Raw genomic sequence first — 25,612 nt, 5'->3', positions numbered from 1 at the left:
TAGAGAATACGTATATGAATTGATCCTGGGGGGAACCGATAGCTTCGCCGTCCACGCTAAGCTTGTTCTCGATCGAAATGCGCTAGGTTGGCCAATCGCTCGTGCTTCCACCGAATAGTTTTGGGTCCGGGAGACGTGGTTTCGGTCGGTGAATAATTTCTGTTCGTGGGGGAATCGGCACCGATTCGGTGGCTGATCGTGCAGGTATCGCCTGCCCTTCGTTCGTCGTGGTTGTCGTTACGGCTAGTGAGGCCTGATGCTCTAGCATTGCCTCGAGGCGACGCATCCGCTCCTCTTGAGCAGCATCTTGCTGGTGACGCCGCTCCCTTTCTTCGTTCTGCATAGCCTGGGTCTATGCTATCTGCTATAATAGCGTTTGCGCCTACCCGGGAGGGCTCGTCGATTCCTGGTGCTGCATAGCGCCTAGGGGTTGTGTGGCGTGCCGCTAGTGCTTCGGTCGCTTTTCGTCTAATGTTCTAGTGTGCCTAGGAATTGAGATCTTCTAGGGCTTTCTAATACGTCTCGAGCGCTGAGAGATCTATGCGCGAGGATTCCGTTCCGATGTGTGTTCGTCACTGAATCGCTGGGGATTCAGGAGTATTTCCAATGAGTGCCTAGGTTGTTTTCCTAGGGCTTTCTAATGACTAATAATACTTCTAGGTGTAGAAGGAAGCTTTTTGTATGTGAAGGGCTGAAGCAAGACTTAATTCAATCTAACTAGGCCAACATGCTGTTTACAAAAAGCTTAAGGAGGGGAAGTTTATCCTGCGCGTTCTCCACGTCAACATACCAAGGTCCCGTGATACACGTGACCAACATCGGGCACTGGCCCGTGACAGAATCAATGATCTAATCGATGATTCGATCATATATCGATGATCTGACCAATTGATAGATTAGGAAGGAGCTGGATGTTAGAATCCGTTGTCGATTGGTAGCTAATTAGCCATGGTAAAACTCTCTGTTGAAGAGGTATATGCAGAGGGGTCCTTCTGCGGGAAAAACGATGGTCCGGTCCGGGCCGTTGGCTGGCGGGCCGCTGGTCAACCAACCTCACATAGCCATACACACACATATATAGGCTGACATCTTGCCCTATATCTCACAAGGCTATTAGAAATCTTAGCTAAGGATATTAATAATATCTAGGGTAGATAGCCTAGATTTCTAACGGCTATTAGAAATTTACTAAGAGTATTAATAGAATCTAGATAGAAGATAGTGTTAAATTTCTAACGGCCGTCAGAAATTAACGCTAAGGATATTAACTAGCAAATATATATTTCTATCTACAAAACTAACAGAACTCCTGCCTCTCCCCCTAACCTCTCTACTAGAGTAGTAAAATACTTAGATTTTAGTTAGTTCCTATACTTTAATAAACAGGATTCTAATATACAAGCTCATTTCACCTAGTTTATTTTTAATTATGAGATCCTGGGAGCTTTTTCTGCCTTAGGCTCCCTTTCCAGTGGGTCAGACCTACTGTCTCCTTCCGGCCACTTTCGGTCACGTGAGGCCCCGTCCGGCCGCGCATGTGTATATAGTCTCTCCCTTACCATACTTAGAAGGGCATGCCCCCATCTACCCTTTGGATCACAATTAGACCTAATTCAGCATGAATATTAGTGTATATACCAAAACAGTGTTTAATAATAGTAATAAACACGGCTGAATCATCAGTTTATGCGGCCGAAAAAGGAAGGTCTTAGCAGAATTATGAAATTCCGGGGGACCGCCTAGGGGACCGCAAAGGACCACGGTCCCCCGTGGTCCGGTCCTGACTACTTTAAAAAGCACTGAAGGACCGGACGGTCCGGTCCCGGTCGTTGCCGAGGTCTAGTTATACATTCAATTAAAAGTGTAAATGGGTTATTATAATAGTGAATAATCTATATACGATCGTATTTTATCTAAATTCGAAATGGTGAGTGGTCATTTTGGATAGATGAAAGGATTGAGACTAAAACCATGTTTAATAACCGTAAATAACAAAGAGGAATCATCAAATTATGCGTCTAAAAGATTAAACTCTTGGCAAAGTTATGCATTCGCGGGTCTACGAGGGTCGACCCGCTTGAAAAGACTCCAAAGAATGATAGACAGGACTCCCAGCAGGTCTGCCCGGGAGGGAGGGGAGGAAAATGTCGACGAGAAGACGTAGAGAGGACTGGTGCCGATATCCCCATAAATAACACCCACAGATTGATATGAAAGCCATAGAAGCATCTTTCCTTTGAATACCTGGTAATGGTCAGTAATTTCGTTCACCGCCGCCCGACAACACGACAAGTCCTAGACGCTTATGCCGATTGTGATCTCTGTGGTGAACGTGCATGCTTTATCTGTCTGCGCCAGTGCGATGCTCTCGGATGCCTGGGCTCTGCAAACACCCCCTTCGCCGATGAACATGAGCCAGATCTATTCTCGCCCAGTGAAGACTTTGATGGTGCAGTCATGGGCCGAAGACGAAAAGTCTGCTCTGGCTGTGCTGTTGACGAACCGCATAGACCCGCGGGGCGGGGCGGTTCTTAGCATAGATAGGTTGCGGGTCTATGAGGGGCGGTTCGTGGTTCAAAAATATAGAACCGCCCCGCCCCATCTCGAGGCCTAGCTAGTAGTAGTAGCTAGCTACCGAAGTAGTAGGTAGTGTATAAAGATTTTTCGGTGACTTAGAATTCAAATCAGTCTTGCAGGGATTTCTAGCTATCTTTATGCTTGCGAGGTGGCCTTAGGCCCTCAATCTAGCTAGTACTATCGTTATAGACTAGCTAGTGTCGTAGTAGGTTAGGTAGTCGATTCATCATATACTAGGTCAAAAGGCTACTTAGTAGCTAGTTATAATCTTCTACTAATATCTACTAGGTTAGATGATAAGTAGGCAGATGACTGACCGCTCCTGATCACGCCATAAATGAGCTTCGTGCGTCGAAGGGGCTAGATCGGGCACCATACCGCGTTTGACTATGTGATTGATACTCCACAGTTAGCTATCGCGCTGTGACGGGTAATAAACACATGCCAAGCTATTTCAATAGTCTGGTAATTTTGGGGTACAGAGCCCAGACGCCTGAGGTAATATTCTATTCTAAAAGTAGTTTAGCGCTTCTTGGCATTAGAGTTCGAGAAACAAATGAAAGAGTGTAGGTAGTGACACCGTTTTCCGGAAGCTCTGTACTCAATACGCATATTGGGCACACACCAACTAGATATCGATATCAACGATACAGTAGTATGGACTTTCAATAGGTTCAATAAATTAAAAAAAGGTTTGATCCTTTCATATATGTCTATTGGGGCTCCTTGATGAGGTCTTAAAGTGAATGACGTGGTAGGTACTCCGTTAAGTGCTCTGGAGTGTGGTATTGTAATAAGTGAGTTTCCAGCTCCTATGTTTCTAGATGGTCAGATGGTCAGTGGAACGACGAGGCGATTAGTTTACTAGATTTAAGAAACCAATGATTTCGGTAGCACTTGAACGTATCTTCCTTGGAACCTAATCGGACCCAGATCGTGGCGTATGGGAGTTACTGTATTTTTGTTTTTAGTTGAGATCTATTGGTCGGCTGAGCTTCTTAGTGGCCCCTATGCTGTAGTACAGTGGCGCTACTAAAGTCTGTGACCCCCCTGGTTGACCGCCCTTTTTCTGCCATGAATTCTGCCGCACTAAAACCTCTCAAAAATAATAATCAAATTGATCGAATAGCTAATATTTAGTGTACCAGCCATTTGATGTAATAATCGCCTGCACCCTACGTGGCATACTCTCTGATAGGCTCTCTAATACACCAAGATCAATTTGTTGCTATGCCTCCTTCGCTGTATCGATTAAAATAGCTAGGGTGTTATCGTTATTAGGTATATACAATAGATCAGGCCGGATTTCATAGATCTTTTGCTTGAGCAATGTCCAAAGGTTCTCAATTGGATTAAGATCTGGCGAGTAAGGCGGCTAAATCATAATCTCACGGCCTAGATCTGCTACAAATTCGCGTACGATCTGCGCAGTATGTGTTGACGCATTATCCTGTTGAAAGATTGATGCCGGGTCGATAAGTAAAGTAGGTAGGATTCGCTAGTATAAATCAAGAATTACAAAGCGATTAACGCCTTGACGAGGAGATTCTGGGTCTCTGTATAGGGCTACTAAGCCGCTTCGACGAAGTGACCCAGAAAATGTAGCCTAAAACATATGTTTAACCTGGAATCCGCGATGTGGTGTTGGCTGAACTTCGCCTTGGACTGCCTGGTCGGATGGACGAATAAAGCTATATGCCGGCCGGAGCCCGAAGCCACGTTTAACTGTATACTCGTTAGACTAGAATACTCGGTCGAAATCTTCCTTAGTATAGTGTTGATACCGTGTAGCCCAGGAGAGTCGTGCAGCAGTATGCTTAGGCTTTAGATATAGCCTTTTCATTACTCGCCACTTCCGGAGACCCTCAATAGAGAGTAAACGCGCAATCGAGACTTTCTTGCACTTATGATCAACCTCAGGGAGTAGATCATCGTATGAAGATCGAGGATCTTCGTGGATCTTTTAAAGGATCTTTTGACGGTCATCATCATCTAAGATCTTTGGGCGCCCAGATCGTTTCTGGGATTCTTCCTTATGTCGAATTCGAGATCGAAGACACGTCATTTTAATAGTTGATAGCGGTATATGTGGATATTTCTCATGAATTTGACGATAAGACCACTTTGCAACGTCTTTCAATGTAGTGATCTGAGTGCGTAGATTCACATCTAATTCGCAGTTCTTGCGTCTTGGCTGGTCGCCTGGAGGTGGAGTAGGAGGCCTAGGTGCAGTAGGAATAGGCCCTCTAGGCGTTGGAGGGCTAGGCACTGGTAAACCTGCCCTTGTGCGAGGCATAGTGGTGTGGTTGATGATTAAAATATTATATGCGACGCGATACGCGACTACGCTATACGCGTTGACGGAGTTTAGTAGGCTATAATAGGAAGGCGGTGCTGCTGGCGGTCAAGCAGGGGGTCACAGACTTTAGTAGCGCCACTGTAGTTCTTCGGTAAGACAGAACGGTACCGTATCATAACTCAGCCGCCGACATCGTGACCAATGGGATCCTGAGAGCGATGATGCTGTGGTCTAGCCGTGGCCATTATAACTATCAAAACCATAGATCGCTAACTTACCACGTATTTCACCTAAGCCCTATATAAGCTTACGAGGTACGAATGAACGCCCCACTAAATAGACATCTGATCATCTTATGATCGTTGATATTTTGTCTCTTATCTACGGTATGCGCGCCGTACATATTTTGACCCTCGGCTTGGTCGCGAACTGGGCTGCTGCAGCCCCCGCTCAAAATATCGCCCTCGAGAAAAGACAGACGATCGGCGTGAGCAACTGCTGGTGCTGCGAGATAGCCCTGCAGCCACATGGGAACTTCTATGGCGCCGGGACGGGTTGTAAGGCTGGTGGTACGCTCTCTCGATCTCCTTTCAAACATCAGTCTAATGTAGTCTACAGTCGCTACATGCGATCCGGCACACAAGCTCTGCTGCACCGCTGCAGTCGTGAGTATCCTTTCGTTAATCTTCAAGCTATCATATTAACTGTATAGTTCCTGCCTTTCGTCGCCTGTATAGGACCGGCCCATAGCGGTGGTGGTGGTGGGAATGGTGGTACTGGTGGTGGCGGTGGATGATCTGAATATTTATACAAGCCAATTGAAGGGAATGAGAGGGGGATCAAAAAGTGTCACAATATCCACGTATAGGCTCATAAGAAATAGCTTGAGGTCGCAATCAAAAATCAAATTACATCCTAAAGAAACTATATATGTAATATTTTTGCACTATATCTCTTCAATGTTGAGACTTGGATGCCGAAAGTGTCCCTTTGCGCTTTTGGCCCTTGCACCTACCACGTCGACGCACCACACGAGGAAGTTATTAAATCCTTGATCCAGATTATCCTGCCAATATCGTCGAATGAAGGCTTTGAGCTCAGTAAAGAACTCCTCAATAGGATTTAGGTCAGGAGAATATAGAGCCAAAAACACTAGCGTCACACTAGCTTCTGAACACATCTTCTCGATGCGTTCGGGTGGTGAAATGACGCGTTGTCTATGACTAGAGCTGATTTCGGCTCCGGCTATTCCCATAATACTAGAGAAGCTCTTCAATAAAATCCTCATATACGGACGTATCGGTCGAGCCTTTGAACACTCGAGAAAGAAAAATTCCATCTTGCGCATATAGAGGCAGTATCTGATATCATTGGTCACTATGAAACTTGGAAATCTGGACCGGTGTTGGGCCAAGAGGGGACCAGCCCGGCTGCCTGAAGCCTATACGTTTATCACACCCAGATTTATCTACATATACGAGGCGGTAGGACTGAAAATCTGAGATAAAATGAAAGTATACATCCCGTACTGTAAATCAGCGTTGCGCTCTTTTGCCTTTTACCGGGCAGTCTTCTTTGACCAGCCTTTGGACGCAAGAGCACGGCTAATTCTAGATTTCGTTGCTTGGATGTGGAATTCGTCCCACAGGAACACCGCCATCTCATCAAGATACAAGTCAGGCTTCTCGAGTAGATCACAAAGGGCTTCTAGCATAAATGGCTTGATGCTTCGTGGCCGCCCACCTTTGTTTGGTGGGGCTTTGACACAACCAAACAACCGTATATTAGAGGAGATCCTCAGGATAGTACGCTTGCTACAGCCAGCAGCCTCTGCCATCTGTGATGCAGATAATTCCCCGCTGATTATCATGTCATGAATAAGCTCGTGCTTCAAAGTGGCTAGGTTTAGCGCCATCCTGGGTTGGCCACTTATGCTTGACTGTCGATGATCTTCGAACAAAGGGACGATGATCTTCAAGGCGGGGCAACGAGATGTCGTGTGTATTAATGATACAAGTAATTTACGACAGGCTAATACTATGTATTTCGATTACCGTTCGTACCGTTCGAACGAGGAACATCAGCAAAGCGGAAATCGCTCTTGGCGGCGTGATCGGCCTTGGCGCAGGCATCCATGAATTCTGAGCGGACGGCAACCAATCAGGTCGATCCATGGGGCACTAATACTACAGATTTCCACCCGCCACCAGTGCCGCTCGAACCCAATCCTAACGTCCTGTGAAATCTATGTGGGCTGGTTAATAATTAATTGAGGCTTAGACCTTTATATTCCCACATATTGGACCGAAATAGAACAATTGCAAAAACCATTACGTATTTCAGCAAGTCTGCTCGTTCCGGTGATAGTCGACACGTATAGTAACTAGCTCATCTGGTCAAACCGACAGGCCTACCAAAACCAGCCATCAGCATAACCATTTTGGCTTAGAATGTCCTCTAAGGTGTACATATGTTTGCATTCACATTCGTTATCTACCATTGCCTTGGGTTGTATGAGTATTTCATAATTGACTATTGGGCGATTCAGCCAATAGGAACTCGTAGAACAAACCCCGAAGAAAGTCACGTGCGTGATCCGAGCTCCATCCATTTTATTCTGGCGCGGCACCCAGATGACTTCATCACGCGACGCCCCCCCCCTTTGTTCAACTCAAAACAGCATGCCGAAACGAAAAGAACTTCCTGCCTGCATTCATTGCCGGCAAATGAAGGTAAGGTGTAGAATGAAAGCTGTACAGTGGTCGTATGCTTCTTCTGTAGTTGCTGACGATTGGTCGACTTAGGTTAAGTGCAATGCTCGAGAGTCTTTCCCTGCTCCATGTGCACGCTGTGTGAGAAAGCATCTCAACTGTTCCATTAATCCATCCTTCAAGCGCATTTTGAAAAGAGGGTATATCAGCTTTCCCTGCTCTTTAAAGCCAACCAACCTCTGGCTAACAACATACTAGCCGGCTCGATGCCGTCGAGAAAGAGCTCAGCGAAGTAAAGCAGCGCCTTCTCTCACAATCAACATCAGCTCCGCCTGCATCCCAAGTATCCCCCACAATTGAGGATAGTGGCAGCCCATCTAGACCGTCGCTATCATCTGTGAGCCCCCAGGCAGGATTGAGTGTCTTAATCTCCGGCAGCAGGGTTTTAGGAAGTGTTATACTCGACCCACAACTCATCTCCGATAATCTGGAAAGGTATGGTCCAGGAAGTCTTTTTGAACAGTTCTATTCTTACCCTAAGGCCAAGGTATTATGTGCAGTATCACCCATACTTTCCTATCGCTCCTGCAGCGGATATTCTGTTGCAAAGCTCTGAGCTGCCTGTTCTGTTCTGGGTAGTAATGTTGATCTCGTCCATATACGATCCTGAGACCACCAGTTTTCCAAGCGCCCTAATGGATGAGGTCAAGGCCCTGATATCAATTGCATATGCACCATCAAACCAGCCTCTCCGCCTTACACAAGCCCTCTTGCTCTTGTGTTGCTGGCCCTTTCCGTTTGGCCCATCAATCCATGACAGTTCTTGGACATATTGTGGTCTTGCAATCACTTGTGCGCATACCCAGGGCTTCCATCGCGCAGATCACCCCTCGGACTTTACCTACGGCGCCAACATAAGCCCGGAGGAAATCGCCGAACGAAAGATGACATGGATTGCTTGTTTCATTACAAGCCAGAGGTAGGCTACGGATCTGTAGTAGAAGTGTGACAGAGACTAATGATCTATCAGATTAAGCACAACGTACGGATTTCCCCCACTGATTCGCCCGGATTATATTATTGAAAGTGCCGTGGTGTCACCACCAACTTGGTTGCCAACAACATTATGGAATCAACTTTATACCGCGCATCAGAGTTTCAAATTCACTTCCATCCTCGGACACAGTGAACTTCAGAGCACGGGTTTATTTCCTAATCCAAAGGATATCATCAGCATGTTCGATGTGGAATTAAGGGGTCAAGAATCGCGACTTTTATCCGGTTGGAATCCCACGGATCGACTGTATTTCCTTGCGACAAAATTACAGTTATATTCATTTGGGATGAATCGCACACCCCCGTGTGCCGCCAGTGTCTTATCCCAGGGCCCGCCAGATGAGATCGCTCACAGTGCCTTTATGACTGCTATGAGTCTCCTTGAGTGCGCTCTTCAGTTTCATATTAATGGCATTCCCCAATGGCCCATCTATCAGGCTAGATGGATAATATATGCCATATTCTTTCTCTTAAAGCTTATGGCATCTTCACCATCTGCAGTAGATGAAGTAAGCGCGAGAAATATTATTTCTCGGACTTGGGACATTCTTCGTGATAATTCTCGGGAGACCGATCAAATTTCCAGGGCGTGCGATGTGATTAAATTCCTCTGCTCGACCAAGTTGGATGAAGCCGAACCTTTACATACACCAGTTTTGTCACGAAATACCGCTAATATTTCAGTGGAAATGGTGTGGCTTGCGCGTCGACGGTTCAGTAAAGACGTACAACGCGAGCGACCGGCTGATTACACGCTAGCCGCAGTTGGGGAGGAACTATTTAACGAATTATTTACATATCCACTTAACCAATAATACTCATAACGTTTGTTCTGTTCAACTTTAACTCTACTTCAGTAATGTTTATGCATGGCTCGCTTGAATACTAGCTTGCGATGCACCAGTAATATGTTTTCAGAACCATTTGTCTATAGAACCGTGGCAATGAAGACCAGGTTAGCCTCTATACATTTAACAAGATGTTCTATAGAGCAACAATGGTAAGGAATCTACACCTCAGTAACGCAGGTGTCGAGCCCTCCCGCATGATAATCCATTTCGTTAGTCATCTTACTCCTGCTCCGCTGTTGAATTAGGCTCAGTTCTAACTTCGGGTGGATGTTGATGTTAAAAAGAAAACACTAGACTAGAAGAACTGTATTCAAGTAATATAATCGATTGCCCGTATCGTAACTCCCCTGCACTTATAGATTCTGAATGCGTGATAGGTTCGGACGATAACAGCGCGAAGATATTCTTATATACTACGACCACCCTGCAGCAGGATCTTCTCCAGGTGCAACATGGGTCCCTAGAGTTCTCGGACGACGCCCGATAACAAGCTAACTGCAGCTATTACGTTTAAACCACTAGCACAGTGGGACATACGGACAGACGGTTACTCGTGCCAAAGCTTTCGGAAGGGTGCGGCTGAACATGCGTACGATAGTGGGATTCTCGACGACCAGATTCAGGTACTATAGAGATGGACCTCGGAGGCATTCAGGGTTTATTTTACTACGAACGCGTCGGTTCTGTACAAGCTCAACCACTAGTTCTAGATAGGCTCACCGGCCCCGCTGTCTTCACTGGTTCCACCACCGTCCCCTCCACCATTCTATTTTGGCCCAGGTCATTTGGGCTCTATCTGACGCTACGGTCTAGGATCACGGCGATAGGTGACAGTTTATGCCCAAACTACTGTCTCGTTGCCCTCTTGACTGCGTGAGGTCCCCAATAAAATGAATCGTAAAAAGCACAAGAAACAATCCGTGGAGGTGAGATTGCCCAGGCTCAGTCTCGCCATTCTGTTTGGGCCACTTCCATCAACACGCCTCTCCGATAATTCAAATTGATACTAGCTGGTAAGGCAAAATAATGTCTGTGAACTAGCCTAGCATTAATAATGAGCTCAGGCGCCTGGCTCGTCGGTATGTGTGGACACTGAGCCTCCCAAGCTCACAAATAAACGGTGTAGCAAGCTGACCTAACCATTGGTTGGCTCCACACAGGAGATCGTCTCGGCATGCGATATTCGGTCAAATGTGCGATTATCGCAAGCCTTTGTGATTGTTTATCAGCCGTAACTCCACTGAGAGACAAGTGTTTGTTTTCCATCTTCACACCTTGGAACCACCATGACGTCGCAAAAAGAGCTAACTGCCTGCGTGCATTGCCGGCAGATGAAGGTTAGTGTCTCATGTGGAATCTAATACAGTATTGTCAAATCTGACTCGCCAAATTTTGTAGGTGAAATGTAATGCTCGAGAGTCCTTTCCTGAGCCTTGCACACGCTGTGTAAGAACAGCGCTCCACTGTTCAATTAATCCAGCTCTCAAACGCGTGCTGAAGAGAGGGCATGTGATTAATCCCAAGTCTCAATTCAATTGCTGTACGCTGACGATGATTTCAGTCGCCTCGATGTCGTAGAGAGAGAATTGCAAGAAGTGAAACAACGCCTTAGCTTACAATCAGCATCAGCGTCCTCGGTTTTCCCATCTCACCACGGAGACAGGGAAGGCCGCTCTTCCACCCCACAACCTTCAAAATACACTGCAAGTCCACGGCCCGGAGTGGAAATCCCGATCACAGATAACCGAACATTGGGTAGTGTTACCCTTGATTCGCAAAATATTTCTCGTAATCTGGAACGGTGGGCCCCCGCAACGACTTGTGGAAATGGCGTTGTACGCTAACTCCCCAGTGATGGTACTACACACACTATCATCCGCATTTTCCTATCGTTCCTCCGGCAGAAATCCTACTGAAGAGTCAAGAAGAACCCGCTTTGTTTTGGGCAGTCATGATAATATCGTCTAGGCACAGGCCCGCAAACCCCTATTCCAGTAATTGGAGGACGAAGTCAAAACTTTAATATCTATTGCTCATGCCCCATCTGCTCAATGTCTCCGCCTCATTCAAACCCTCCTACTCCTTTGTTGCTGGCCATTTCCATTTGGCTCCACAATTCATGATAGTTCATGGACATACTGTGGACTCGCGGTCACATATGCTCACTCTCAGGGTCTACATCGCGCGGATCATCTGTCAGATTTTTCTTACGGTTCAAGTATGAGCTCCGAGGACATCGCAGAGTACAAAATGACATAGATTGCTTGTTTCATTACGAGCCAGAAGTGGGCCTCCCTTACGCGTTTATAAATGCACGAGAGCTAACAGTGCCATTCTGTTACAGAGTTAGCACGATATACGGCTTTTCCCCATTGGTCCGTCCTGATTATGTGATTCAACATGCCCTGGCCTTACCACCCTCCTGGCTGCCGAAAACATTGTCGGATCAGCTCTACGTGGCGTATCAGAGCTTCAAATTCGGCTCCCATCTCGGACATAGCGACCAGCAAAGTACAGGACTGCTCCCCAATTCTAATGCAATCATCAATATGTTCGATGTGGAATTCCAACGCCAGGAGTTGTATCTGATGTCCGGCTGGCGGCCTGGAGACCGGCTCTACTTTCTTGCCACCAAACTGCAACTATAGTCATTTGGCATGAACTGTGCCCTAAATCCGCGAGATGAGATATCTCATAATGCATTTCTTACAGCTATGACGCTACTCGGAACCGCCTTTCAGAATATGACCGACCTTCCAACGTGGCCTCTGTATCAGACTCGATACATAATATACACTATCTACTTTCTCCTGAAGCTGATTTCCTGTTCACCGTCTTCTGTTGACCAGGTCAGCGCGAGGAATATTATTTCCAGGTCGTGGGAAGTTCTTCGAAGGAATTCTTACGAAACTTACTACCTTTCGAGGGCATGCGAGGTAATTAAATACCTCTGCACCACTAAGTGGGATGATGCCGCTCCCTTGCTCTTGCCTGTCTTATCACGAAATACAGCCAATATTTCGATAGAAATGATTTGGCGTGCGCGCCGACGCTTTGGTGCGGAGATTTTGCGGCAACGTCCAGCGGATTATACGTTACTTGCGGCTGCTGAGGAATTATTTCAAGACTTATTTACCTACCCGTTGAATGAGTCTTATTCTTAATATATAACTTTTGATGTTCTTTTGCATGCTGGTCTCTTATCCTTGGTCCCAGTTCCATATCCAGGCAATTTTTGAGTATAAGTTGCTTTAAAGCCTGTTTAGTATTATCGAACGCGAAGTGGGCCAAGGGGAACCTGCGAATCCGCATTTTGACGTAGGAATTTCCTCCTTTACGGGAGGAGTAGATTGCCGCAAGACAAGCATCTCGCTGCTTAATGTGAGAATTAATGCAAATTGCCTATGGAAAGACATGCCTGAGTTTAGAGAGAACCTCAATGGTTGTTAGTCTTCCTTCTCAAGTAGGAGAGTGGGTTCACTTATGTGTTTGTTCCTGTGACAGGAGTGTAATTAAATGCTCCCTATATGAACCCCAGAACACTGTTTAACATCAGAATACTTGTATAATTACACCGTGCTGCTTAGTTGTGTCCCAAGAACGGTAGAGCAATGCTTCAAGCATCAGCCGATCACAGGTCCTAAGGTTGAGCAAGGTCGAAATTCAAGTCGTTGTTTAAATTCATAAACTCGCTTGGTTCAGAATTTGCCAGAAACCCTTGCGACGCCAGGCTCAATTGCATTTTGTAATTATCAGTGTGTGTTTCACTGCCACTGAACATAACTTTGTCCCAATCGTCTCATCTTGCGTCCATAATTTTCAAATCCAGATATTTTCCATTTGTTGCAAATCAAGGCTCGTAAATCAGTATCACGAATTCTATATACGAATCCAGTATAGATTGGAAGTCAAAATCATGCCCGTGCTGGAGCAGAAGCAGAGACTTGGTGATCTCGTAGTTTTAGGTGTACTCGCTCTGCAACAATGTCACCACGTCCCACGCGGCGATGTAATGAAGCTACTGAGGGAGGATTATGAGCGAATGGAAGGACTAGTATCTTTAATGACTAAAGGCCAAGGAAATGATCAATTTCACTTGATGAATGAATGTCATTGTCCCTTAGGAACACCGCAACTAGAGAATAATCGATCTCTATATAAATTAGTATATAAATCAAAATAAAGGATAATAGGCGCTTACCACGGAAAGATATAGCCCTTTTAGCGAAGATAGGTATATAGAAGGCCTCTCCCATAACCTTCAATACTACCATCCTGAATCTCTTGCCGAAGGACCTCTGTAATCTGATTCTCTTAGATGCGCTGTGCCTTAGGACCATCCGTACGTCGCCGAAGACCAAGCTACTACCGTAGCTTTCTTAAAGTCTCTAGGGAAATTTGGAAGCCCTCGCGAAGAAGCGTTAGAAGGATCTCTCTATCAGAGAGATTATCATACACAAGAGATCGAATACGCTTGTAAAGAGTAGTATTATCTGCTGTCCTCGAGGGTAGACGGCGATAGCCCTATTGCTGTAAGCGCCGGCGGAGGGTCCTTAGTGCAATCTTGATTGTATGCAATCTGGCAAGTTCTGAACAGATTTCCTGATTGGTCTTTTGCTGGTGCAAGAGGGTAGTAATTAGATCCTTATAAGGATCTAATTCAATTTGGGGGCGTACCATCTTTAGTATGTAAATCAGAAATCGAAGATGAGGGAAATTCCTATGGAAGAATTATACTACTTAGGCTGGCAGCTGGCTACGCTGGCTCGGTAATTAGTTATACTCGGCCGGGACTCGGCGATTGTAACGTGATGATATTCGAATCAGCCGCATTAGTATGCATTATACTATTAAACGAGGCTGCAGAGAGTGTCACCTGGCTACGTGTGGTGAGCCTGCAGCAGGTAGTATGCACGAAGATGTAATTGGAGTAGACTCGGTAGAGGGCGGAAGAAGAAGCGGCGAAGGGACTTAAGAAATTTGGGGTTATGGCCTTCTCAACTCTATAGTCCGCCGAATTAGCTGCCGTAAGCTCAACCATGTCTCTGGGGACCAATTGGTACTCGGCCTCTTAGCGGTATTCACCATCACGATTCGCAATAGTTGTTTCAAGAAAGATCAATTACTGGATACCTGTGGGTCCATTGGAGGTGAGACATTTTGAAGTTTTTCAGAAAAAAATAAATCTGACGTGATAGATAAGCCTCTGGTTCCAGATAAGCCTATGGCTCCACGAAAACGACCTTACGCCGCAAACATCGTTATACCTCGACCATAACGCCATATATTAATTTAAACCACTCAGAATCCTCTCTTCCAGACGTCTCTATACCATTCTGACAGGTTCGCGTATTAGGTCCGGTCTCATCGGAGACACCATAGCGTCGTACGCGTGTTTCGGTCATTCTCTCCCAACCACGTCCAGCCTGCATTCCTGTTCTATCTGCCTCGTAATATCATTCTGGCCTTGTGAAATTTGTGCCTCTTGCAGAGTAAGTCACCTCCATGTCGCAGCCTTTTTTCCCCAGCCTTTATTCCCTCGCTAAGATCATTATTTGCCTCAGGAAGATCTCTTATCTCTGCCTCCATTAGTGTCGTCTTATGGGGTATTTTCGACAAGCCCCCGCAAAGAGGTCAAGAGATTCGCTAATTGATATTGGCGAGCTATTTTATAATAGGAACTTAGGTTCTTGATATATATCGATTGCGAAGTCGCTTCAGTTGGGTTATTTGGCGTCGTAGAAACCCCCCGGCCTGGGCGGTACCAGGGCGCGAGCTCGGGGGTATTGTCTTTTTAAACTCGAGAACCAAATTAGAAATTATATTTCCAGCGTCGAAAGGAATAATTCCACACTTCGAAATCACCCTCGGATATTTTGGTTCTGTTATAGCACTTTGGTGAGCTGCGTAAAACGCAGGGAAGATGTCTCCCTCGGAATCGCCCAATAAACTCGCTTTTCTGCCTAGACCCTTCTCGTGAGTCATGTTGTAATGAGAAGTATTGTTCAATGTTGACTGGAGATGATGTAATCTTCGGCCATTGGATACTTTTATGCCTACCAGCTCTTAGATGTAGCCTAAGAACTCAGAGGTAAGAATGCAATCACGAAGCTGGAGAGGGCTACAGATAACATAGAATGGTTTTAGCGCTAAGGTTGACTTTCGATATATTGATGACGTCGAAAACACTACCAACCCCTACTCCTGCGAGACGTATTCCTTGCTATTTCAAAGAATGGCGGGGGTTGTATTCCACACAATTGTCATATTTCTCCCTGCAGCTCCCTTACTACATACACTAATACCTATTGAAGTGGGGAAGCTCAAGGCAGCCTGGTCGGCACAGGCAGGTCGAGGCACGAGAGAGAGCAAGGGACAGAGTCGTAGCAGAGGCAGAACAAACCCCCAATAGCGAAGCTACAGTAAGAGAGGTAACGAGAGGATGGAATCGCACGGTCGGTAAACGCCCTACCAACAGTAGATCCAGCTGCCTGAGTAGAAGAATTGAAGGAACTTCATGCTCTGCGAGAAAAGCTAGAAAAACGAGAAGAAAAGCCTCATTCAGAAAGCGTCCAATGCCGCTTCCCTTCTGTCCTGTGTTGTATATATTCCTCGACTTCCTCGCTCTAAAGCATACAATTTCCGCAGAAATTCCCCAAAAGAAGCTAGATAAACAGACCGCAAAACAGGTAAAAACAGGTACCGCGAAGCTCCATAATGTCGCTGGATCCCCCGCTACACTATATGACATTTAAACGGTAAACTGAAAGTCTGAAAGAGGTCATGTATGAGCGCCCAGAATATGATAAATATTGAATGATATGGAAGTCAAACGTACCTGGATGATCATCTCCAATTATATCCAGGCTCTTGGTTGTTCTTTCGTGAGCCAGGGAGAGTCAGCGTCTCTCTCCTTCAAACGGTTGCGCTACCGAAGATAGAAATAGAGACAAAGTGTTGCGAGTATTTCCGTGACAGTCAGACCAAGTGAACCTAGAATACCATTTCGATCTATATTAACGGTGGAAGGTTGACTTAGTTCACCACTGAATGATACGTAATTATCGGTTAGAATACTTACAGAATGGTGGATCAACGTATGATGCGACACCGCCTATTGACACAGCCTGGCCTATCATGTTTATCAAAGCCAGGGTTGAACCCCTGGATACACCGTCACCAAAGGTATGGTTAGCGCTAGAGATAACAATTGCTTGACCAGGGTCCTTCAAACTCACCGTTTCGTGTAACCCACAACATTCATGGCCATCCATGTGACAATCAATACTGCTCCCGGGTAGTTACCAAAAGCAAGTATACATGCTCCGGTAAAGCGGACGTTCGAGTTTGACGACGAAACTAGCATTATATATCCCACAAGTTGGCACACCAAACTTGCAAGTAATGTTTTTGCCCTCTGGTCGGTCTTATCCGCGATGCGGGCAAAGAGCAGAACTCCGACGAATGCCGAAACGAACACCACCGCAGACATCAGCTGTGCATTGACGTTCGAAACAAATCCCATGTCCTGCACGTAGAGAGTTAAACCTATCTATTAAACAGCGGAAGCATGTAACAACATACCTGAACAATGTTTGGAATAAAATTTTGTTATTGGGGCGTTGCAGTAGTGATATGCACTAAAGATCACGCCGAAGAGCCAAAAGACAGGATTCAATAATGTTGTAACGATCTTTTGCGGACGTATCTCGGCGTCCTCAGGGTTATGTGCTCGACAACTCCTCTTAACAGCTAAGTCCTTGTCGGCTTGTGTAAAACCGAATCTCGCTTTCTCCGGGGTAGATGGTAAGAGGATAAAGAGAAGAAAGCCAAAACCGATAGGCATAATCCCTTCAATACAGAATATCCATCTCCAAGAGAGCCAACCATTCTTACCATTCAAACCAGTCTGGATGGCATACGAAATAAGGCCATTAAAAGCACTAGCAAGCGATGTTGATCCCCAAAATATACCTCCCCGAGTTGCAAGCTCTGGATAAGTATACCAGAATGAGAGGTCTATAATCATGAAGCCATTAGCATGCCTGTTGAAGCCATATATACCTGATGTACAAGCTTACAGAAAACGGCTCCCTGTCCAAATCCTTCGCATACTCCGATAACAAACCTCAGCCCGGCGAGGGTTGAGTAGCTATGAACCACCACCTGGACAATTGTGAACACACCCCATAATACACATGCGGTTCCGAGCTGTCCAGATGGGCCAATGAATCTCAGAAAGAGAGTTCCCGGTAGCTGAGCAACGATGTACCCAACATAGAATAGATTAATAATGTTGGAGAATTGCCGAGGGCTTAGCTGGAGCTCCTTATTAAGACCGGCAATACTAGCAAATCCCACATCCGCCCCACCCTAAACAATAGTGTTATTAACATGATTCATCACTCGTGAAACTAAGTGCGTGAAATGGGCGGAGGATAGGTGGAAGTTCCCATAGCCGAAAGGGGGTGTGTCTTGAACTCACCATGCTTTGGAAGAAGTAGAAACCTGTTAAGAGGGGGAGGATCAAGAGGTCGATTTTCCATTTGAGCTTTCTCTCCGCTTCAACATCGATATCATCTTGCTGAAGGATGGTGTTGCCTGCTTTATCCGACCCCTGCTCCATCATATAATGAAAGAGCTAATATTCGATACTTGGGTTGTTCTTATGATACTGTGATGTATATAAAGGATAGTGCGTCAGAGGCGACTTATATGCACCGTAGCTGGTTTATACCAGGCAGCTGGGTTTCATATCCTGTGGGGAAACGTACCCTTCAGTCACATAGAATAACTGATGATCAATGATGAATTGCGGGGAAAGCCTAATTGGTATTCTTGGTTACAAACTATACTCGTCGTACCACCTGATTACCCAGAAGTAAACACTAAGCTCTCTTTAGAAATTGTTAATCCCGTCCTAAGTCCCCGTCTGGCCGCTAAGAAAGAGATTTGAAAACAAGATTACATCAAAAAGTTTAATTTATGGGTATAATTCGTCCGTACTAGTTGATTCTTGGCAGTTTTACATATTTTTAGGCATTTTTAGCTAGATGGCCGGTACTTGGAAAGGGACTTTTATAGAAACGCTATCTTTGCAGGGTCTTGTTGTTTTGCGTGCCCAGGTCATAATATAACACAAAGTTTATTGTGTGGATCTGGGACAATACTAGTTGGATACTAGTCTTTATTGGGAGGCGTGGTAATACCATCGACTGATAAATTGGGTTCGGATTTAGGATTGCGACATTCGCTCAGAAAGGCGATAACGGGCACTATGCATACACTTTACTGTCCGGGAGGAGTTAAAAGGTAAGTTAATTTTACACAAGCAACTGTACAAACTCAGGGTGTTCTAAAGCTATCGTCCTCATTTGTACCTCTGCTACGAGAATATACCTGAGGTAGTTAACTCTGGCCTGACAACACTTCTCTGTACTCTCGTGTATCGGGATACCTGCTAAAAACATCAGCCTCTCATTTCTCATCGACCGATGCTAGTATTCTCGTTAATTTACCCCAAGAGCGACAAGTGCTAGACAGATTCTCGCATGATACCTGCGCGTCACTCCTCAAATATTCATCATTCCGGAGCTCAGACGCGATGAGTTTGGAAATGAAAGGGCAGAATGTAAGCGACTTTGTGAGAATTTGTTGCAGGGGTTTACGGTGACTCGTGATTAAGAAACTCGATGTCCTTGCTCGTGTACGTGAGAACCAGCGAAAGCAGCGCTCCCGCAAGCGTGAGTACGTCCAGGAGATGGAGCAACAATTGGTGGCGTTACAGAAGGAAACCCGGCGGACGGACGTCCAGAATCGAATCGCCCTACAAAAAATGGCAGCCGAGAATCAGCAGCTCAAAAGTCTCTTATTATTGCTCGGATTTTCTGCCTTCTCGGCTAAACAGCACCTGCAATGGTCTGACAAAGACTCAACTGCGGGTCGTAAGGTAGCGATCCCGGTGATGGAGCGGCCAACAGGGGCGAACTCGCTACCGTCCCTCAAAACCGCTTGCTCATCGCCATCGCAGGTGATGTTTAGCGTCACTAGTGAAGAAGATGACTCGGTAAAACAACCTCCGTTAAATGACAATGTCCAACCAACAAGTATAATGCCTACCCATGAATCGGCAGAGCAGCAGCAAACGTACGAAATCTCATCTTCATGCAACAGGATGACGGAACCGCACCCTCTCGATCGAACTTTGTTCAACACAACCCCGTTTTCTGTTGCCGATAAGTTACTAGCCCAGTACAATGCTCGGGGAGTAGACATGGATGAACTCCGACACAGAATCTGTCCAGGATTTGAGGAGACGGAACTTGCTTGCTGCCGAGTGTCGAATAAGATGTTGTTTCAGATATTGGATGAGATCAGCTACTAGAAAATGTCATAAACAGTCGACAAGCTAACAGCACCCAATTCGCAAATCCTCTCTGGCTACTGTGGCGCATATCACGTCGCCGACCCATTCAGGTGAATGCACATAATAACTCTATTCACCTTTAACGCCATGGAACCCATGATTTTGACAAATGTAACTGGAAAGATACTCGGCCTTTTCCTGCCAACCTTAGATAAAGATTAACCCCGAGAAACATTCTGTCTTTGGGTAATTAAGTTGGGCCTGATTCCTTCAATCAATCAATCAATCAATCAACACTCTATTAACCTGATGCAGCCTAACTAGTGGCGTAATGGCTATGCAGGCGCTTCCTCCGGCGGAAGCAAGAGTATTCCGAACGCCAGACCCGCGCATGAAACAGTAGATACATAGGAAATCGGCGTATTGCCATATAAAACCAGCTCGAAAATCACCCAAAACAGTACCGAAACGCCCGCAATGCCCTCAATCCCACGATATATCTCTCAATTTGCCCTTACAACGGCCTGCTGCTTCCTCTGCATCTCCGTCTCTGTTTTCCCTCTCTGGCATCCACATCCTCCTGCTTCGTTCTCAATTGGTGGCGTTCATCGTCGACTGGCGTGTTGACATGTTGGATGTATTCTTCCAAGGCCTCTCGGTCGGCCTTGGGCTTGTCGTTCCTCCTACCCATCGTCTTCACTACCTGCGCCTGCCAGTCTATCCTAGCTCGTTGTTCCGTCGCCTTCTTTTAGTGGTTCTGGCTCGATTTCGACGTGCCGGAATTGCCCCAGGAGGCCTGTTTGTAACATGAATTCGGCCACGTAGCGGGTGGCCTGCGAGTGCGACACAATTGCATCGTAATCCGTCGAATCCCCAAGATCAGTTGCCCTGACCTTGTCAAGGAAGGTCTTCCTTAGCGTACAACGGGCATTGCATCAAGACGTGTCTCGGCGTTTGAGACCCTTCTCCACAGTAACACTGATCTGATTCGACTGCCTTGATCTTGAATAAGAAGTGGTTCAGTGCAATGCGCATTGATCGCATCTGAATCAGAATCGAGGTATATAGCTTCGACAGAGATACGAAGAGCCGAAGCACCTTCTTGTCCAGGGCCTTCACCAATCGCTGGTTCGGCTTGCCAGTTGTCTCCTTAGCCCATTCTTGTGCCTACCTCTCCTTGATGCGCCGCCGCACACGGCGCTTCGCGGTCGATGCTAGAAGGACACGATCGCTAGAGGATCCACCACACGCCATCACCGGCAGTCAGTTGATCCGCTCCGTTCCCCACACCTCCAGTTACCGCCAACTTTGCTTCAACGTCGGCAGTCTCATTGCTAGGAACACCCAAGTGTGCGGGGATCCAACGGATCTCGACGGGAATCTGATCGAACGTGGGTGTTTGCGATCGGAGGGCTCGTACGTGGTTATAAATTTGTTGGATTACGTACTGGCCTGACGATCGCTTTGGGTTTTGCACTGCTCGGATAGCGGCCTGGCTGTCGGAGAAAATGACCATCTTTGTGGGCCTCTGGTTATCTGGTCGGTTGATGAATTTGGCAGACGCCATTTCAATGCCGTTGAGCTCGGCAACGTACACTGTTGAATCGTCGGTAGTTCCAAGGTGCCGTCGCGTGAAGATGCCCTCCCGCGGGGCCACGGCTGACGCACCTACCATACCCTCGTACCCGCTACCATCTGTGAAGAACAGAATCGTTCGGGGGCGATTCTGCAGGACTGTCGGGGAGCAGCCTGATTGGGCCTGTTGGGTAAGAAACTCTGCCTCGATGCGATCATGTGAGGCTCGCGCTACCTCCGCATCTTGGTCGATGACGCATGGGATCCGTGCCTCCCATGGCGCCAGAACGAACGCTCTGGGCCTGATTCCTTATTATCCCACTTTCGCTTCACCTTCTCTTCGTTTTCTCTACTTTTGCGACTCTCCCTTCTCGAGGGAGATCGGGACGGGTCATTGAGTCACTTCTGATTTTGTATTCTGGGTTCCCAGTGTAGTTTTCTCTGAGCTGAACAGGTATAGCTATCTTTATTGTTCTGTGTAGCATCCCCACTCTCCACGCACCTAATATATCGTTAGACATAGCTGTGTTGTTTTTCTTTCTCATTTACAACCATCTAGGAACGTCTGTGTTTTGTATTCTTGTTCTGTTCCCGAATTAACGACCCGTACATAACTTGTTTAGTGCCAATGCAGTGAATGTCTCATATAATTATCTTTTTGTAGTTGCTTTGATGATCCTTGACACCTTGTTTCCAAAGATAAGTTCGTATGAATGAACGTTACAAGTTTTGATAATATATGCGTGATTGATTTCACGTTACAAAGTTCATGATGTGGCCCAGCTTAAGCTTCCTTCGCCAATTTGACGCTATAAGTATCAGATGGGACCTTGCCAAAACTAATTTTGCAAAGATGTATCAATAGATGATTGATAATGTATAAACCAGCTGCGAGCCCTACTGTTCCCATGGTAAACCATGTCCACGGTCGCCTTCCGATCCACATGAGCACCTTTGCATCTGATTGATGCCACGTGCTGCTTTCAAGGTCGGTGATGTATGGCACCAGCTCGCTTGAATTTATGACCCCTAACGCTTTCGAAGGCAGTGAGGGTTGCCCCAGCAAGTAATCCTTAGCCACCATGGTCAAGAACATAGGCCCAGCAGATATCATAATAGCGCAGTATGGCTGCAGTCGAGCCCAGGGTCGAGTGATGGCGTTAAATAAGGGTAGTTTTGCAATTGCAGCCGCGTAGACTGGATGTCTCGCTGACGTGACCAACAAATCGTTGGTGATGCCCGTTGGAAGTGTTGATTTGAAGAGTGCGTAGTCCGCCTCGTTGCCTGCTCCGAGCTTGTGAATAGGAATAGTCTGATTGCACCAGCTGTCCATGTCCAGGTAGATACCACCATAGTGATACAAGACAAAATAACGAATTGAGTCGGCGCGCTGGATAGGAAAGGCGTAGTTATCCCAGGTTTCAACGAACCAGGAGTAGTGATTGGAGAGGAATTCGCGAGCTGAATCGTCAGTCCACAACTAGAGAGTAGAATTAGTGAAATTCAGAAATACTGAAATATATGTATTATAATAGTAGCCGTCACTGGCAATGACCCTCACAAATGCACTAGGAAAATTACCTTATATTGAAAGTCCGAATAAGCTTCCTTGCAACTATGTTGTGAATGCATCCAGCGATCTGGTATCTGCTCCGTAGCGGTGGTTTGGTGTAGAATCTGTGGTATATGATTCACTTGGGCCGCTTCATTGCCAACATATGAGACATTAAAGCTTGACAGAGTCACTTGAGGGCTAAAGAGCTCTTCGTTTCTGAGCAGCAGAGTGATCAGGGGCTCAAGAGCTTGCAGCAATAGCACGACGATCACCATATCTATCAGGAAAAGGTACACCGTCGCTTTTCTCGGCCATGCAGGCCATGATTTCTGCTGTCGATGTCTCCACCATAAGCCAGGCTCTTCTTCCAGACGCTCTTCGTCGTATAGCTTGTCGTAAGTAGGCTGAAGGCCTCGGGATGCCCAGCGATGGAGGTCACGCCAAAAGCGCACCATCCTGTACCGAGCTGTATACCCTATGAACTGAGGCGCTATTTGTTGCGAGTATAGTTGCAAGAGAATACCTATAAGGTAACCTGAATGAGGTGAAAATTGGAGACTGGGAACCGTAACATTAGATATGGAGTGCTTTATACCCTCCACAGGATGACTAATGAAAATACAGTACCATCGTAGACCAGTCGTTTTAGGCAACACTAGAGGGTACCTGGCTGCTACAGTATTTTGCTGGTGACTATAATGATAGAACAAGGCTGCTTTCTGAAACTGTTCTGGGAGGCTCTCGATTATCTGCAATGAAAATGCTCCAAAAGTATGGCAGAGGTTTCTGCATACGATAAAGGCGATTTATAGATCGCGCGATAATGCAAGGCACGCATCCACGCCGACAGCAGGTGAGTCCGTGCATTGAAATATAGCATGTCTTACGACCCAGTTATCACTATCGTCGAGGTTGTGTAAGTCGGGAGTTGCATAATTCTGCACGCATCATCGTTAATGGAACGAAACACGGCATGAGATGGGCGGGCACTGTTTCCAGCCCAGTCGTCCTTCCCGCATAGCCAACAGCCCCAAGTGGAAGGGCCAAATGCGGACCATTTTGTGTCGCAGGCACTGGCAGTGATTATCATCGAACCCACAGAGTTCTTGGACAGGAGCCTTGGTTTCGAGCGATAGTCGCTCAGTCTGGCGGAAACCGGGATCATAAGGGCGGTTCACTCTATTGTCCACAGTAATTGGTTGCCGTCCGCCCAGGATCCATGGGTGCCTGTGACAAGGCCGATTCCGCCGCCAAGAGCGATATCCGCTATGTTGATGTGTAGATCTTGATGGGAACGACCGTGGGACCTGTTTGGTCCATGGGAATCGCCACGTGAGCAGCAGTACTGGGATCTCACTCAGGTAAAAGCCGCTTGAAAAGTGGAGCCCGTATCCTGAGGTCTCAACTCACCTAGGTTGACCTATGTTCTGGGGGCTTTGTTAGCTCATTAGCTTCAAGTGGATTTCCATGTGTCCTGATTCAAAATGCGTGATCCAGTATCCAATTGCATCACGTGGGAGTTTTACTTGAATCGGTACGGTAAAGCTCATGTCCAACAAGCGGACCCATTATTGGAATTCAACATCGTTCGGGGAACAAAATTTGCCCGCGCAGAATGGAACCGGCTCACATTCAGCAACGCCGCCTCTTTGGCCAGGCTTTCTGATTTCATCTACCCAAGAGATCAGGCTCTTCTCGTTAGCGGACTCTCTGTAAGACAGTCCGACACTCCATTTCCTCTCAGTCGACGGCCTGGTAAAATGAGCAATGTCATTCTCACCAGCAATCGCCAAAGGCGCGTGAAGAGCGGCTGTCGCACTTGCAAGTTAGCATTTCTGTTCAACATAAGGAATGCTGTCAACGGGCATTAATACGTCAACAGAATACGACACGTGAAATGTGACGAGGCAAAAGCTATTTGCAGAAAATGTCAAGACTCTGGATTGTCCTGCGACGGCTTCGGGTTCTCGAGTACGGCATCTATTTCAACTCATGATCGAGTACGAACCTGTTTTCGCCCACTAGGCAGCTCACCCCAAACCACACTTTTCCACAACCCGACGTTGCTTCCTGGGATCAATAGAGACGAGCGGTTAGCACTAAACTATTTCTGCAATGTGACAACCCTCAAGCCTTCAGGGCTTTTTGACTCAAAGTTCTGGCATTCGTTGGGCCTGCAAGCATGTGCCGCGGATGCTTGTGTTTTGCACGCTGTCGTCGCGCTGACAGCGGCTCATAGATCGCAATTTCTTCCCTACGAATCCGGATCGAAAGCCAGTATGGACTCAAATAATCTGTTTTCCATGAACCAGTATATTAAGGCGATAAGGTGCTTGGTCGCTCTCAAGGTTACAGACGACAAGAAGTCTATTAAAGTGGCTGCCATCTCCAGCATGGTTTTTTTGTGTAGAGATCCTTCGCGGGGAGTACTCCATCATGAGCACGCATTTTCGCCGTGGGATCAAGTTCTTGCGTCTCATTCAAAATACAAACATCAGATGGGCGACAACAACTGAAGGTGTTATAGTGTACCAGGAGCCCCAGTCCTTGGACGATCACCTATTTTTTATGTTAGGGACTGGCTCAATTTGGAACGATACATTTGCTCTTACCGATTTCTTC

General features: G+C 46.5%; 4 protein-coding genes across 4 annotated transcripts; 2 read left to right on the top strand and 2 right to left on the bottom strand.

The window, feature by feature from the left end:
* Nucleotides 1-5,231: 5,231 nt before the first annotated feature.
* N7458_004375 (uncharacterized protein) lies at nucleotides 5,232-5,672 on the top strand (the record flags this gene model as incomplete). Its single annotated transcript, XM_056907757.1, has 3 exons — nucleotides 5,232-5,445; nucleotides 5,495-5,541; nucleotides 5,589-5,672. 3 exons carry the CDS (start codon nucleotides 5,232-5,234, stop codon nucleotides 5,670-5,672), a joined length of 345 nt encoding a protein of 114 aa, XP_056766375.1.
* Nucleotides 5,673-16,734: 11,062 nt separating this feature from the next.
* Nucleotides 16,735-18,120, bottom strand: N7458_004374 (uncharacterized protein; the record flags this gene model as incomplete). Its single annotated transcript, XM_056907756.1, has 4 exons — nucleotides 16,735-17,042; nucleotides 17,079-17,513; nucleotides 17,576-17,867; nucleotides 17,980-18,120. Coding segments are annotated over 4 exons (1,176 nt in total), but the record flags the coding sequence as incomplete, so codon positions are not given.
* Nucleotides 18,121-19,098: 978 nt separating this feature from the next.
* Nucleotides 19,099-19,878, top strand: N7458_004373 (uncharacterized protein; the record flags this gene model as incomplete). The annotated part of the gene is made up of 2 exons (XM_056907755.1): nucleotides 19,099-19,125; nucleotides 19,180-19,878. The coding sequence occupies 2 exons, from the start codon at nucleotides 19,099-19,101 to the stop codon at nucleotides 19,876-19,878; spliced, it is 726 nt and encodes a 241-aa protein (XP_056766373.1).
* A 2,341-nt stretch (nucleotides 19,879-22,219) lies between these two features.
* Nucleotides 22,220-23,445, bottom strand: N7458_004372 (glycosyltransferase family 32 protein; the record flags this gene model as incomplete). The annotated part of the gene is made up of 2 exons (XM_056907754.1): nucleotides 22,220-22,915; nucleotides 23,017-23,445. 2 exons carry the CDS (start codon nucleotides 23,443-23,445, stop codon nucleotides 22,220-22,222), a joined length of 1,125 nt encoding a protein of 374 aa, XP_056766372.1.
* Between the last annotated feature and the right edge of the window lie 2,167 nt (nucleotides 23,446-25,612).

The sequence above is a fragment of the Penicillium daleae genome, assembly GCF_028827525.1.
Source record: "Penicillium daleae strain IBT 16125 chromosome Unknown utg000005l_segment0_segment0, whole genome shotgun sequence".
NCBI lineage: Eukaryota > Fungi > Ascomycota > Eurotiomycetes > Eurotiales > Aspergillaceae > Penicillium > Penicillium daleae.
The sequence above is the reverse complement of the archived record's forward strand: the minus strand, read 5'-3'. Positions and strand labels throughout refer to the sequence as shown.